At 36.5% G+C, this 16581-nt stretch overlaps 3 protein-coding genes across 3 annotated transcripts in view; 1 reads left to right on the top strand and 2 right to left on the bottom strand.

Moving 5' to 3' along the window:
* The window catches only part of LOC120778234 (serine/threonine-protein kinase pakD), a 158421-nt gene extending 149682 nt beyond the window's left edge, over positions 1-8739 (bottom strand). The window contains exon 1 of the mRNA XM_040109992.1: positions 8027-8739. Coding sequence (XP_039965926.1) covers positions 8027-8053 — 27 coding nt within the window. The 5' untranslated portion in view covers positions 8054-8739. The remainder of the gene's footprint in view (positions 1-8026) is intronic.
* A 3323-nt stretch (positions 8740-12062) lies between these two features.
* Positions 12063-14326, top strand: LOC120777805 (solute carrier family 35 member C2). The gene is made up of 5 exons (XM_040109339.1): positions 12063-12812; positions 12872-13159; positions 13214-13466; positions 13530-13699; positions 13759-14326. The coding sequence occupies exons 1-5, from the start codon at positions 12426-12428 to the stop codon at positions 14158-14160; spliced, it is 1500 nt and encodes a 499-aa protein (XP_039965273.1). The 5' UTR covers positions 12063-12425; the 3' UTR covers positions 14161-14326.
* A 290-nt stretch (positions 14327-14616) lies between these two features.
* LOC120777806 (cyclin-J) lies at positions 14617-16571 on the bottom strand. The gene is made up of 4 exons (XM_040109340.1): positions 16341-16571; positions 16097-16283; positions 15359-15826; positions 14617-15298 (listed from the first exon to the last, which is right to left on the bottom strand). The coding sequence occupies exons 1-4, from the start codon at positions 16515-16517 to the stop codon at positions 14838-14840; spliced, it is 1293 nt and encodes a 430-aa protein (XP_039965274.1). The 5' UTR covers positions 16518-16571; the 3' UTR covers positions 14617-14837.
* Between the last annotated feature and the right edge of the window lie 10 nt (positions 16572-16581).

Here is a 16581-nt window from a genome sequence, read left to right as displayed (position 1 = left end):
CTCACTCACGGCTTGACCGCGGTTACGTCTTTGATGGTCCATCCATTGAGTCCAATTTTCGAGGGCTCGTTCGAGCATTTCAACTGGTAACTAGCGAACGACACGTTTGATGTTTTGCTCCTAGGCCTAAATCGAAGCGGAATTGTCCGCGTAAACTTTAGAATTTACATATTATCACACAGCGTAACCGTTTGATATCACACGGTCTTGGATGCCAAACTACCGGCCCAAAACGTGAAATTATCTGCTCAACGAAGAGTTCTCTCAATAAATCCAATGACTGATGCGATGTGTGGAAAGTGCCACCATCTTGTTGAAACCAAATGTCGCCGAGATCACGAGCTTCAATTTCGGGCATCAAATAGTCGATTATCATGGCGCGATAACGGTCGCCATCGACGCTTACGTACTCACCGGCATCATTTTTAAAGATGATTGGCTCGAAAACGTCGAATTTTCTTAGAACTTCTCAAGAGCACAAAGAGCTAAGCGATGTCGCTCGTGCGGTTTCTGTTCTTGAACAAGTTGTGTTTTGTATGCTTTCAATTTAAGATCTCGAGTAAAATGCTCCAAGTCGTTCCATATGTCAGTCCGAGTTGCTGCTAGCGGCATCGACTCTCCATGGTCTTCGTATTTACTCTCAGCTACGGCTGCTATATTTTCTTCACTGCGTGCTGGACGTGATCTACTCGGTCGAACATTTTCCAATAATGAATGCTGGAAGATGGAGTCATGTGTATAAGCTCACGCAAGTAGGGAAAGTTCTCTGATCGCCATTCACTTGGGAGTGGCCAGAAGCGATTATTTTACATATGGCTCATGCAGCTCACATCTTCCGGTCTTTGACCAAGTATCCTCTGGGTAGCCTAAGAACATTCGTTTGAAGGCGAGCTGAAGTGAGAAGGCGAAATATCCCCAACACAGGGTTGAGCGCTGGGTTTGGGACCCACCATGCACCCAATAAAAAGTAACAACCAGCCTCGGATGAGAGATCCCTATTTTGATGATGACCATGGCAAACGAACGATGCACCTAGAATGTTCGGTCCCTTTATTGGGAAGGTGCCGCTAAAAATAAAGGCTGACATCACCGCCGTCTAAGAAATGCGATGGACGGGACATGGACTAAGACGAGTAGGCCTTTGTGGCATTTACTACAGTGGCCTATATAAAGGAGCGCTAGTTATGTGTGGGATTCGTGGTGGGAGAGAGACTCCGTCGCTAAGTACTGTCATTCACTCCGGTGCATGAACGTCTAGCCACAATCCGCATCAAAGCGAGGTTCTTCAACATATCGCTGATTTGCGCACACGCCCCGACGGAAGAAAAGGACGATGTGACCAAAAATGCCTTTTATGAGCGCTTGGAGCCCACCTATGAAAGCTGCCCCCGCCACGATGTCAAAATCGTGCTTGGCGACTTTAACGCCAGGGTGAGAAAGGAAAGACTAACAGAACCCAAGGAGGTGATCTAGTATCCGATGCCCAGAGCATACTAAAATTATGGAGGGAACACTTCTCCAGCTTGCTGAATGGCAGTGAAAGCATAACGCCAGGAGAAGGCGAACCCCATGGATTGCCGGCCGAGCTATTCAAACACAGCGGCGAAGAACTGATAAGGAGCATGTATGTAGAAGCCTCTTTGTAAAATCTGGTCGAGCGAAAACATGCCCAACGATTGGAATTTAAGTGTGCTTTGCCCAATCCACAAAAAGGGAGACTCCACAATCTGCGCCAACTACCGTAGGATAAGCCTCCTGAACATCGCGTATAAGGTTTTATCGATCGTATTATGCGAAAGATTAAAGCCCACCGTCAAAAAACTGATTGGACCTTATCAGTGTGGCTTTAGACCTGGCAAAATAAACAACTGACCAGATATTCACCAAGCGCCAAATCTTGGAAAAGACCCGTGAAAAGAGAATCGACACTCACCACCTCTACGTCGATTTCAAAGCTGCTTTAGACAGCAAGAAAAAGAGCTGCTTTTATGCCGCAATGTCTGAATTTGGTATCGCCGCAAAACTAACACGGCTGTGTAAGCTGACGTTGAGCAACACCAAAAGCTCCGTCAGGATCGGAAAGGACCTCTCCGAGCCGTTCGATACCAAACGAGGTTTCAGACAAGGCGTCTCCCTATCGTGAGACTTCTTCAATCTGCTGCTGGAGAAAATTATTCGAACAAGAACAGAAGTCTATAAGTCACTCATTATTCCCGTCCTGCTATATGGTGCATAGGCATGGATGATGACATGTTAGGTCATGTTGTCCGAATGGACGAAAACACTCCAGCTCTGAAAGGTGGAGAATGACTTGGCTTCGCTTGGAATCTCCAATTGGCGCCACCTTGCGAAAAGAAGAAACGACTGGCGCACTGTTGTTAACTCGGCTATAACCGCATAAGCGGTTTCTACGCCAGTAATGAAGAAAAAGAAGTATGAATGCTGGGTCTCAAACTGAACAAAAATATTATGACAGCTTGACATGAAAAACCAATTCGCCTTTCTACTTGGATCATCCGTAAGCTGCCTTGTGGAAATTATTTATAAATGCTATTTGACTTCAATAATAAAGTAAATAAATTTAATATTAAAACATTAAATTCGGTCCATAATTGAACTTTATGACTTTTGTGTCTCTTTAGTTATCCAAACACAATTTTTTCTGTTTTTTTTTTTTAATTTTTCCTGATTTACTATTGCCAGTTCTTAGGACCCCGCTAATACTCACTGGTCCAATCTACAATTGAGTCACTTTTACAACAGCTTACAATTAAGATTCTGTCAAAAATACTGGAAATATATACATATATACGAATGCATTAAAAGCACAAGAAGAAAATATACACAGCGGAGAGAAGAGCGCAATTTCATTCGCGCGTTGTTAATGCAGCTGCTGCAAAACAAACAAATACAAAAAACAAACGAGCAGTGCATCCGAAGCAAAGCATCAGCGCCACGCCTTAGTAAACTCCACAATGCCCACAAAAGGCATTATTATTTACAAATTATGATAAGCGACATTATGCTTCCCCATTCGACTTAATGGTTCCGGTTTTCATGCTGTTGGAAGGAACTACTGTTTTTTCAGCGCCATTTTATGATACAAAAATTTTGCACGCTATAAGAATACTTGTGAATAAGTATAATGTAGTGCAAAAAGAAATGCATACATACAGGGTGTCCCAGAATTAACACAAGATTCAAAATTGCCGCTAAATCAAAATTATTCCAAAATTTCATTACAATTGACGAATTTAAAACATTATACCGATCATATTTTAATTTAATTAAATTAAAATCTTGCGTTAATATTGGAACACGCTGTATTAATTCCAATATTCTATTGATTTTGAGACACCCCTCATATTTAATAGCCTTTATATTAATGCCCTTATAATTTCAATTATCAGTATGATGAGTTAAAGCTCAAATATCTTATGTAATGAAGCAAACCGCGAACAATTTAAAAATGGGAAAACTCAAATCATTATTTTTATTGCTTCCAGTAAAAAGTCCGATGTCAGAACACAACTAATACATACATTTGTATATGTCCGGCATTTAAAATGTTTCTCCTAGAAGGAGGTAAATTAAATGTTGAGTTTAAGGAAGTTTGATTGATACCGAAATCGTATGAATTGGACCTTCAAATAAAACCAAGAAATTAGCTTTATAATAAATTTCAGTTGAGATGTTCGACCTCTTTTTGCAGCAATTGAGGCCGCATATCAGCAATAACGCGCTTCTTCCCAAAAAAGTCATTAATCAAGGCTCTATAGCTTTCCCCATTGACTGTAACATTATTACCTGCTTCATTTTTGAAGAAATAGTGATCAATGATTCCCTCTGCTAATAGAGTACACAAACAGTGACTTTATGGGGATGTAACGACGTCTCAACAGCAAATCACCCGTTTATTTTTATTAACGTACCCATTCAACCAAAAGTGAGCTTCGTTCTGGGCCCATTTACCTATCGTGCTTCAGCTCAAATCTTGCACGAGTTGGATAAGTCCGCCAACCAAGAACCAAATCATACATAAAGTAGATGGGCTGAACTGTTGCGCGCGATGGCGGATGGACTCATTATGGTATTCTTCGATAATCTGCTCCACAAAGGTCACATCAAAATAATCACTAGTGATTATTTATTCAAAAAAAGAAGATCCATTCAATTTTGTGTGCGGGATCAAATTTCTGATGCTGAAACGTTCAAAAAGTTGGGAAAGGCCTTCGGTGATAATTGCTTGTCGGGAGCAAGTGTTTTTGATTGGTACACATTATTCAAAGAGGGCCGAGAACGCGTTTTCGACGAACCACGTCCAGGACGGCCATCAACATCAACTGATGCTCACCCCGTCATCGTTGGAATATCGGAAGGATCAGTGAAAACCATTTCGAAAGATCATTTTGGCCTAAGAAAAGTGAAAACACGATTGGTTCCAAAATCACCCAACTTTTTCTAGAAAAAGCGTCGCTTTAACGTCGGTGATACAATGCTTTCCGACTACCAAGATGTTATAATACGAAAGACGTATGAAAAGGTCGAAAGTATGGGCCAACAACTCTTGGTTTTTGCACCACGATAATGCCAAATTTTAAAACAATATTGTGCCGCTACCACCGTTTACATCTGATGTCTGAGTGTGGCTATTCAGAAAACCGGGGAAACCGTTTTGAGTTAATTGATGACTTTAAACGTGAATCATTACGCGCATTGAAGGCTATTCCGGAAATTGACTTCAACAACTGTTTCGGGGATTGGTAAAAACGTTGGCATAATGGTATAGGAGCCAAATGGGATTACTTTGCGGGGGACGACATACTAGATTTTGAAGAATAAGTTAACAATTTTAAAATTATGAACAAAGTCTTACTATTTTTTCCTCATGTGTTGGTATGTATATTGAAAAATGAAATGATAAATAGAAGACCTGTAATTTCCTTTTTCTTCAATTTTTATCATTGTATACATTTTTGGTATGTCTCTGTTGAAAACTCTTTTTTGAAGAATTACGACTGTGATGTCGTAAATGAATATTGAAAAACTGGATTGAATTGAAGCAGTCAATAGTGTTATCAAGGCAGGGGAAAACCACAGCTTCCCCAATGGCGGAAGTGGAGCAGACACTAAAGGAAGTAAAACATGAGTAAAGTGAAAAATAGCACCCAGCTCTTGTCGCTGTCGTCATCCTTGCTTTACTCCGCAGATATATGTACGTACTAAATGGTTTTGAAGGCAAAAAGGGAAAACCGAAAGAATAATAGTGAGTAGGTGTAGAAATATGTGAAATAATGAAACTACGATATGAAGAATAAAGAGGATTTACGAAATAATTTCGAAATGATTCAAAGATAAATACTGAGGTTCTATATAACTCAATACAATCTATGGTATACTTTTTCAGCATATTAGACATAAAAAACTAAATGTAATAATATTGCTAATTTTGTTTGCTTCTATATATACATATGTATGTATATCGATGATTAGTCATTTAACTTATAGAAATTCTAGCCCAATTGTTGCTTATTTGCGACCTTCCGGTTGTCTTTATACTGCATACATATATCTTGGGTCAGTATATGTAAAATGTTTATGCACATTTTTCTTGCTTATAGAACTTTAAAATGTTAAAATGTCTTTATTTGTTCCACATACCCCTGTAAGCCACTTATGTATTATTTTTTCCAATACTCTGTACGGTAGAAGGTGCGTTCCAGGAACAGGAGTTAAAAAAAAACAGAACAAATGGTTTTTTCGGCAAAATCAATTTATTTTATTCAAAATAGTCTCTTTCTGCTTCAATACAGCTTTTTGCACTGTCCAAAAGCATGTCGAACGAGTGTTTTAGCTCGTGGCCGGTATTGCCGCCAGCCATGCAAGCCTTTTGAATGGCCTCTACGTCTACATAACACTTTCCTTTCATGGATGCCTTATCGGGTGAATACAGGGAGTGGTTAATGGTTAAAATGTGATTTTTGGTCAAATAATCGGTCACATCGATCGATGAGAGCAATTTTTGATTGTCAGTCAATTTTTGCGGAACAAACCTTGCACACAGCTTTCGTAAGCCTAAATTTTCAGTCAAAATGCGATAAATCGATGTTTTGGAGATCTTCAATTCCATTTCTATAAATATCAATGATGATTTCGGCTGATTTTTGATGAATTCACGCACAGTTTTGATGGAATTTCCGGTGATCTAGGATTTTGATTGGCCCACATGTTGATCATCATTTGTGTCCTCACGACCACTTTGAAAACGTTGAAACCACTCGTGCAATCTGCTTCGGGATCATCGCTATAACTAGTTTCATCAATTGAAACGTCTCAGATCCAAAAACCAAATATTATTATATACATAAATGAATACATGTAATGATAAAAGGACTAGTCAAAATTTAGATTTTTCATAAAAAATTTAAGCTCCAGAGTGGCTTAAAAAATCGAAATTATTATTAAAAACCTTATTCAGTCGATCAATATCTGACGAATCTATCTAAAAAGGTTGTATTCAAATTTAAAGTCGATTGGCCCGTTCTGAAAAAAATTTCCACTGAAAACAGCATTTCGAGAAAAACGAGTTCAAAATTTTGTGAATTGATTACACTAACTTAAAACACGGTTTTTTTCGTCTTGCCTTCATTCATGTCATGTCGTCCGAATGGATGAAAGCGCTTCAAATCAGACCCGGGCAGTGCCCGCCGGGGGAAGTAGAGGAAAAGGAAGACCCCCGTATGAATATCTAATCGCCGCCAAACAGTAAAAAGGAAAGACTGTTGTAAGCTCGGATATAGCCGCGTAAGCGGTGTCTACGCCAACAAAGAAGAAGAACCCTCAAAAGGTGCGCATATAAATGTGAAAGCTGACGGATCATTAATTTGTGAATTATTATTCTCTTGAGTGAAGCAACTTCAGTTGTTGTGAAAAAATTGGATAAAAGGGAATTTCGCGTGTTGATAAAGTAGTGAAGGGAAAAAAGAATATGAAGCAAAAATTTGGCTTGCTGACGAGTTTCCGGGCATTGCCCCAAAAAACTAACCACCAAAGATTGATACATATGCTAAGTTTAGAGGGAGTGAAATGCATCACAAAAGTCTACCAAATAATTTTGGATGTCCATAAAGTGAAGTTGTTCGAGATAGCAGGTACTCTAAAGATATCAATTGAACGTGTACATCATATCTTCCAGGAATATTTAGGTATGAAAAGGCTCTGTGACAAGTGGGTGTCGCGCGTTCTCACTTTTGAGCAGAAACAACGACGATTTGATTATTCGGAGCAGTGTTTAAAGATTTTCAAGCGTAATAAACCGGATTTTTTGCGTCGATATGTAGCAATGGATGAAACACGGCTCCATCATTTTACCCCGAAGTCCAGTTGACAGTCATCCAAGTGGACTGCACATGACGAACCCGCTCCAAAGCGTAGAAAAACACAAGGTTATACACAGGTTATAGCGTCAGTATTTAGGGATGCGCTTGGAATCGTTTCTATTCAAAAAGGAAGTATCACCTACAGCGACTATGTATAATATAGAGTTATTGGACCATTTGAAGCACGAAATCATCGAAAAACGGCCGCATTTGAAGAAAAGTATGTAAGTGCTATTTCACCAAGAGAATGCACCGTGTCACAAATCAGTAACAACAATGGCAAAAGTTTCAGAATTGAGCTTCAAATTGCTTACGGCGCCTCCTAACTCCTGTTCTCAGATCTCAAAAGAATGGTCGTTGTTGAATAAAAAGGCTAATTTCGCGAAGAAAAAGCGTTTTATAATGGTAAGCCGAGAACTTTTCGATTGACCCGTTAGTATGCGTTCATTTAAAGCCAAGAAATAAAGAAATATTTAAAAACCCTACTTTCCCTCTAAAGCAGTGAAAAACTTAAGGGTATAACGAACAGGTTAACTCGAGATACATGTCTTTCAGTCACGATTGATCGCCTCTATAAGCTCATTATATTTTTTGTATACAAATATTTAAATTACATAATAATAATTATTATTTACAATTTCGCTTACCTGCTCCATATTTGATGTGGCTGACATGTTCGCGTTCGTACTTTGTTAAAGCTTTTATGGCGAAAATTTCACTTTTGAGTTGCCGAAATTGCAACAGTAAGGGGCAACATAACCGTTTTTCCGTTCGATTACTCAATTATTATAATGTAATATATTATTTTTCGCAAGACCGTGCCTTAAACATTTCACATTACTTGTTATTATTTAAACATAATTTTTTCTCTGTTAAGTTGTGTAAGGCTTTTCAATTAAGCATCTGCTATATACATAGTACGCACGAATATTTTTTCTTTATGTAATATCCCACATTTCACTTTATACTCTTCGCTGCACATACATTTACAGTTGACCGGCCTTTAATTCGACTTTAACTTCCTCACCTCCGCTGCCGACACAAGTGACACAGACAGAACTTTACACCGAGACAAAGGTTCACAAACACAATAGCACGCATGCACACAGTCGCCTTGTCGACGCCGCTACCCACCAACCAGTACGCACAATTGTTGGGTGGACTTTTTCGTTTACAGTCATCAAGGTTTTTCACTGACGCCACACCGAATCAAACAACAACAGTCAAAACATATAATGCTGACTCAGCTGATTTAAGCAAAATTTTCTCCAAAAATTTCTATTTGATTTTCTTCAAAATATTTTTGAATGTTTCACGCACGCTTGCCAGCTGGTACATCACCTTCACGAAAGTTGAAACACTTTTCGCTTTCTTGTACGCTACTATTAATTTAACTACCTAGCTAGCTCATTGCTGCATTACGCTCGTAAAGCTCAACACTTTCCTTGCAACTTATTCTAACAATATTTCGCATTTACATTTCCGCTTCCTTAGCCACATACTGTTAACAATGCGAATTTTTCGCTTTTTATTTGCTTCACTTAAATTATTATTTAGCAATTAATACTGTTTTTCTGAGCTTAAAACGTTCAACTTATATTTTATGTGAAGCGAGACAATAGGACGAATTCCGTCTTCTGTGTGTATTCTACTTAAAATGACAGTTGACATACTCGTCTGCCAATATTTTCACTCCCGTTCGGTCGTCCAACCGATATATGTTCATACATATGTGGTGCGCTTTAAGAATGCGCCGGCGCTTAAAGGATACCATTGAAGTTGGTTGCCGTTTGCGAGGACATGTCAAACAGTGAGCTGTTGACTAAAATTATTACATTTCGATTAAAATGTTCGATAACATGAAAAAAATACTTTATCAAATTAAATTATTGTTGGTAAAATTAACTTACTTCATTTCAATAACAAACTGAAGTGAATATTTAAAAAAATAAAGCCGCCTTGAAAAAAACTGAAATAACCATTGCTATAAGACGTATGATACATAGATTGATAGATAGATACCAGGTTGTTCAATAAGTTTTGTCGTTTGACAAGAAAAACACAATTTTATGATTCAAGTTTCCCTTATTTTTCAGTATTATCTCCCTGAACATTAATACGCTTACTCCAACGATCCTCCAACCTGTGGATCCCATCCGTGCAGGGAGAAACCTGCAAAATACGCTTCAACAGCCGTTATGACCTCTTCATTTAATGAATAACGCTTGCCAGGCATACATTTTTTCAGTTCTGGAAACAAATGGAGGTCGCTGGGGCCACATTGAATGGCCTCTACGTCTGCATAACGCTTTCCTTTCATGGGCAAATGAATTTTTCCGAAAAGGGAGAAGTCGCACCTGCCATATCAGGTGAATACGGGGAGTGGTTAATGGTTAAAATGTGATTTTTGGTCAAATAATCGGTCACACGCGTCGATCGATGAGAGCAATTTTTGGTCGTCGGTCAATTTGTGCGGAACAAACCGTGCACACAGCTTTCGTAAGCCCAAATGTTCTGTCAAAATGCGATAAATTGATGTTTTGGAGATGTTCAATTCATTTCATGAATTCACGCACAGTTTCGATGGAATTTCCGGTGATCACGTATTTTGATTGGCCCACATGTTGATCGTCATTTATGTCCTCACGATCACTTTGAAAACGTTGAAACCACTCGTGCACTCTGCGACGGGATAGGCAATCATCGCCATAAACTTGTTTCATCAATTGAAACGTTTCGGTAAAAGTTTTACTAATTTTAAAACAAAATTTAATGTTGGCTCTTTGTTCGAAGCTCAATTTCTCACCGATAAAACAAACATAATGCCTATTCTAAGGCATTATTCGTGCAAAGTTTTATCTCATTATATTAATTGCTTCTTGTTTTGTACTTTCGAATGCAAAGGATCAGATGGAATTTAAAATTGTGTTATATGGGAAGGAGGCGTGACCGCAATCCGTATTTTCACACTGTAACATAGAAATGTCAGGGAAGTGCCACATACCAAATTTGGTTGAAATCCGTCGAGCGGTTTTTTTTATATGTGATTTTACCTAAAAGTGGGCGGTGTCACGCCCATCGTTCGGTTTTGACAGCGGTTGTATGAAGTCCTCTCATACCACCTCGACGGTAAAACCTAACGTCTCTGGCGTATTTAGTTATTGATTTATGGCAAAACATTCCCCATTAAATTTCAAGTTTCTGTGTTTTTTTCTTTAAAAAATGAATAGAAATGGATCACCAGACGATATTTCTACCACTGTTTTTGATTATTTTCTGGACCGTGTTTAGAACATCGTCCTTTTTAGGCAAACCACTTCTGCACAATTTCAATATAAAGGAAACAATGATGCCTTCTTCTTCCATTGGCAAATATGATTGGGAACCCAATTTGAAAGACAACTCAGACGCTTTGCGGAATTCCATACATATTGGATGCTTTTCGGAGACTTCACGCATAATTTTGCATTTTGAACAAGATTTATTTGTAGATAATTTATGATCAAAACTAAATACTTACTAACACATTTTTACAAAATGAAATTTATGCCTATCATACCGTTATAAATCGATGGCTACTTCGATTGAAATTTTTCTAAGCGCGTCAGTTTTAACGATTGTCTTAGTTTAATTGCAAAATGTGAGTAGTGTCCGATCACTCTCCTTAGCAAACAAACTAACAAAGCTAACAGTAGTATTTAACAGACTGACCTTATGTGGCAACAATCCAAGAATTCTCCATAAACCGTATTGTAATATCGACTAAGATTGTTCATAGCAGCGTCCTAGGGTCCTTACTCTTACCTTATAACTTACTTTTGACGACAATATGTAAATACTTGGAATAAATCTGCTTACCTAAGGATCTATTTTTAAAATATAATCATAATGTCCGTTTTGAATGAACATTATGCGATTGAACGATAACTTGTAAAGACCGTTATCAATTTTACCCTAACTTAAATTAACCTACTTTAAATACTGGGAACGTATAGTAATTCAATTTTGGTATTGCCACGCAATTTTTGTTCGGATGCCTCTGTTTTGTTTTGTGAACTAAAATTAAAATTTTAAAACTTATAAATAATAAATACATATACATATGTATATTTGTTTTTTTTTTTTGAAATTTATATTGTATATATAGTAAATATATACTATATATAGTAAATATTAACTCGGCTATAATCGCGTAAGCGGTGTCTACGCCAATTAAGAAGAAGAAGATATAGTAAATATTTATACTTAATATAATATATAATATATAATTAATCGTTAATTTTTGTAGTTTCGCAACGTATTTTATTTAATAAAATTAGTTTTATAATAAAGAACATATCTAGAAAATTAGGAAGGAAATGTTATCATATCGAAAGTTTCATATTACATCTGATAATTAAAATTCCTCTTTCAGAATTTTGTTGTTAGCATTTTTTTACAACAAATTTCTGTTTATGAATAAGCTAATAATTTATATATATTTAAGGTTAACTGACAAATTACTACTAATTACACATTGAGAAAACGCTTTTAAACATAAACTTTTTGACTTTTTCCTTCATTCTTAATTTAAAGGGTATATTTTTGTACAACCTCCGTAATATCATATGGCAACGATCGCATGAAGCAACAGTGGTCACAAACTGGCATTTGTCGAATTAGACAACAACAAAGGTAGTAAACAGCAGCAAATGAATGGGGACGTCAGCAAGGCGGTAATAAATCTGTTTGGCGTTGCAATATTGCCTTTTTAAAAAAAGAAAAGTATTAGTGCTATCTAAGGTTCGTTATGTATTTGTAAAGCTTTGATAACGCATTTAAACAAGTATACAAAGAAGTCTATTAAACGTTGGTAAAAGTTGGAGACAGTGTGAAGAAGCTCAATAACAAAGCAAGCGAACATATGGGAACCGACTGCCACAACAGTGACTAATGTCAATACCTGTATTTCTCACCTAATCAAAACCGGTGATATATTTTACCGATAAAAACTGAATACTTTATTAAATATTTGTCGGACCCAAAAACACATTTTGTGCATCAGTAATGACCCAACCGCGTTATGAGCTTTTAAGCGGCAGTAGTAAACAAGATGATGTAAACCAAAGTGGACTGTCACGACGTACAACTTTTGGGTCACATTATGATGAGGATGATGACGAAAATGAGGAGATCGAGCTGAGTACTGAGCATCGCATAAGATATGAAAGTGATGATGAAGAAGAAGATTGCTACATAAACGGACATTTAGCCGCTAAAAACATTAACCGGGATAATGTGCACAATGAATCTGGAGGTGTGGCGGGTTCACCGAATGCCGCTCTTCTGCCGGGATCTCGCCTACTGCAAATGGCAGTCGGAACAGTAATGATTATTCTTCTTTACTTAGTGCTATCTATAGGTTTAACTTTCTACCAACAAAAGTTAATTAAGGTATGTGTTGGATTTAAATGTGTTGAAGCAACATTTAAAATATATTTACTTCATTTCAGGAACTACAATTTCCCATGACCATCGTAGCTTACCATTTAGTATTGAAATTTTTACTTTCTGCTGTTGTGCGAACAATTTATAAAATATGTGTTGGAAAGACGAGAGTAAAATTAGATTTACACACGGCATGGCAAAAAATGGCACCAGCAGGTATAGCTAGTGGCATCGACATAGGATTTTCAAATTGGGGACTAGGGCTAGTGCCAATCTCTTTGTATACAATGACTAAATCCTCAACGATTGTTTTTATACTTATATTTGCAATAATGCTTGGACTGGAAAAGAAGGTATACAAAACAAAAGTTTAAATAAGTAAATAAAATAGGACTTTTTAATTACAGAGTTGCTTCCTCATATTTATTGTCGGCCTAATTGCTATTGGACTTTTTATGTTCACCTACGAAGCCGCAGATTTTAATACACTCGGTTTTATATTTCTTCTGTTGGCCTCTTTGAGCAGCGGTATCCGATGGAGCTTTGCACAATTTGTCATGCAGAAGTCTAAGTTAGGCTTGCACAACCCAATCGATATGATATATTACATGCAACCTTGGATGATCGCTTCGGTCTTACCATTCCTAATAACATTTGAGGGTAAATATAATGTAATTAAATTAATATGCTACTGCAATTAACTAAAATACTGTTTTTTTATAGCTAGCAAGCTGTATAACATTGACCTATCCATAATATCTAACGACGTGATTACACGGAATGTGTTTTATATCACATTTGGTGCAGTACTAGCTTTTCTAATGGAATGTAGTGAATATTTAGTTCTTTCAAAAACTTCCGGTTTAACACTTTCAATTGCTGGAATTTTCAAGGTTATTTACTTTTAAAAATACAAATATGCATTTAATATACACATTTTTTTATTTTTTAGGATATTTGTCAACTTGCCCTTGGAGTGGAGTTGAATGGCGATCAATTAAGCTTGATAAACGTTCTTGGTTTAATCGTTTGCTTAGCTGGTATTTGCATGCATTTGTTGCACAAATATTTAACTCTTACAAAAATGGAATCCCTTGAAATGGGTGAAGAGGAAAGTGACTTACGATTCAATGAAACTACCATAAGTTCCAATACAAATAATAACAGCCATCAGACTGGTGGCAATGCCGGCGCAGGTGGGAATGTATTATCTGCCGTACTGCAAAAGAAACATTCCTCCCAAACCATTCCATTACTGGAACAAAGCGACTCTGATGACTCCAATAATGACAATGAGCAAAGCGCCTCGGATGTTATATTCGATGTATTGAAACGGAGAGATATGCAACGATAAGAACACTAAAATATATATTTTTTTAATTAAGTAGTATTATAAAATTTTTAAACTGGCTGATAGGCTAGAAAATGTAAATGTTGTATAAATCATTCCTCGACTATCTTATGAGTAAATATTCTACTCTTCAAACTGTGAAAATAAATTTTTAGCAAATAAGTGAAATTTCGGTGCATCAAAAGTTTTATTATATTCTGTGATAGTATGAAGAAAGCAGATTTTAAAATACTTAAAACTCCCTCAATATTTTTAAGGTCGTAATATACTCATGCTACGGTTAAAAAATAATAGTAATTACATAAATGAAAAATTCGTTAATTGACCTCGATTTTGTCTTACAAAATAAGAACACACCACTTTCGGTTTGCAACCCGCCCTACACTTTGACCAATATGATTGCTCAGAAAATCGGAAAATAACGCCTAATCAAGTTGAGATAACTATAACAAGTATATGTATTATTTTTCACTCTTGTTTAATTTATTGAAAATTACTTGGATTACAAACTATAGGTCTATACTGCCCATTGCAGTAATGCCCAAAAATATTAAACAAACAAAAACAAGAATATTCAATTTATGGGGGAATATTTCGAAAGTAACCGAAATTAAACTGACATCTTAGTAAGGAATACTACTGCAGATAAATGGTATACAATATTTAAGCACTCCTCCGTTTCACACTTTTTTTCTGCGTTTAGCTAAACTAGAATATTCATCGTTTGTGCACAAATTTTGCTCTTCCACGATATTCTCGTTAAGGTTTGTAGTTGAATGACTCCTCTTACCTAGCAATAGTGAACAATTATCAATTTCAACAACATCAATATTACTTTCATTGTCCGATGATTCAGATTTCGTATCGCATATAGATACAAAACCAGACTCTGGACTATCGCAAATAGCTCCTCCATTGTTTGATAGTTTAGCCGCAGCATAACACATTGCTTGCACTTTACTTATATGTAAATTATATATTGCAATTATAGCAGTCATACACGGTGTAATTTCTTCTACCGGACATTCGGTTATTTGTACGAGGTAGGGTGTCCAGGTAGGCCGTATAAATGAAAGATGCCGCACGGCAGCAATGCAGGATGCGGCTACTATCGAAGGACGAGCATTCACAAACTTGATACCTGCAATTTATACTTGAACTGAATAAAGTAAAATTTTTAATGAAAATTTGGGGAACATACAACTTAAAGATTCGTCTACAAGAGTAAACATTAACTTGCTTAATGCCGTAGCCATTTCTTTATAAGTCCGGTAAAATGGTGGAACTATATCAGTTGTTGTATAATTCAATATTTCCATTTGCGAGTTTAGTATAGAATGATATTTAAATAAACCGCCATGCCAATTTTGTAAGTACAGATGGTAATCGTCGAGTGTGATTATGTGATTGGCAAAGTATTCTGCGAATGTAGCAACAGTGGGGCGGATTAAATCAAAGTGGAATAACATTAAAACTTTCATTTCAGCTTGGCGAAACTCCTCCACAGTATAAACATCTCCAACAAGCTTATTCATATCAACAAATTTCGGTGCATTAATATCAGCTTCCTCAATTTTCGCCGCAATAATTAAACACGTTAATGCTGTTAGATTTAGTTTTTCGCTTCGAATAGTAAAATTATCCATAAAACCATCGAGCAAGTAAAGTGCTGGAAAAAAATTAAATCGAATATGAATTTAGTTGGAGACAATTTTTTATTAACGATGTACATATGTATGTGATCTAACACTAACTAACACTTATTAAAAAAGATTTTGGGATTGGAATATGTATACAAAATATATAAATGATAATACGTTACTATTACTACCTAAATTATTTAAGTAATCAATTAAATTAACGCTTATTTTTCTAAATTAACAAATAATAAAAAAGTTTTTCTTTATTTTAACTTTAAGGGTTGAAATTAATTTCTCACCTAAATGTAAAGTTGTACGAGAAAGTGAATGCAGTTCCGCAGCCACCTTTAACAACCGCAACATTGCTTCTCTAAAAGTGCATTGTTTGGATTGAAATCCCAAAACAATTCGTCGCAACTCTGTCTCACGTAATGTTTGGAATATGTCATCCGAGTAATCACAAAGCCAGTGTGATATTTCAGTTCGCTGCAAAATACCTACGTCCTTATTTCATTAATTTTGCATAAAGTGCGCTTACATTACCTGGTTGGTAAACAACTCGAAAGGGTTTGAATATTGTGGGAACAAGGGTACATCCAATGTTGTTGTTCCCATTTCTGGGCAGTTAACGTCAACTCCATAATTAGTAAGAGGAATAATCGGGGAATGACAAAAAAAATTAGAATATCCGCAAGAATCTGGTGATTTATTACTTTCCATCTCCCGTCCACCAGTTTTATTTACTTATATCTTCTAAATATTTCATTTCTATATGCCGTTTATA

The sequence above is a fragment of the Bactrocera tryoni genome, chromosome 5 (assembly GCF_016617805.1).
Source record: "Bactrocera tryoni isolate S06 chromosome 5, CSIRO_BtryS06_freeze2, whole genome shotgun sequence".
NCBI classification, from domain to species: domain Eukaryota; kingdom Metazoa; phylum Arthropoda; class Insecta; order Diptera; family Tephritidae; genus Bactrocera; species Bactrocera tryoni.
Note: the sequence above shows the minus strand (reverse complement) of the source record. Positions and strands in the feature narration are given on the sequence as shown.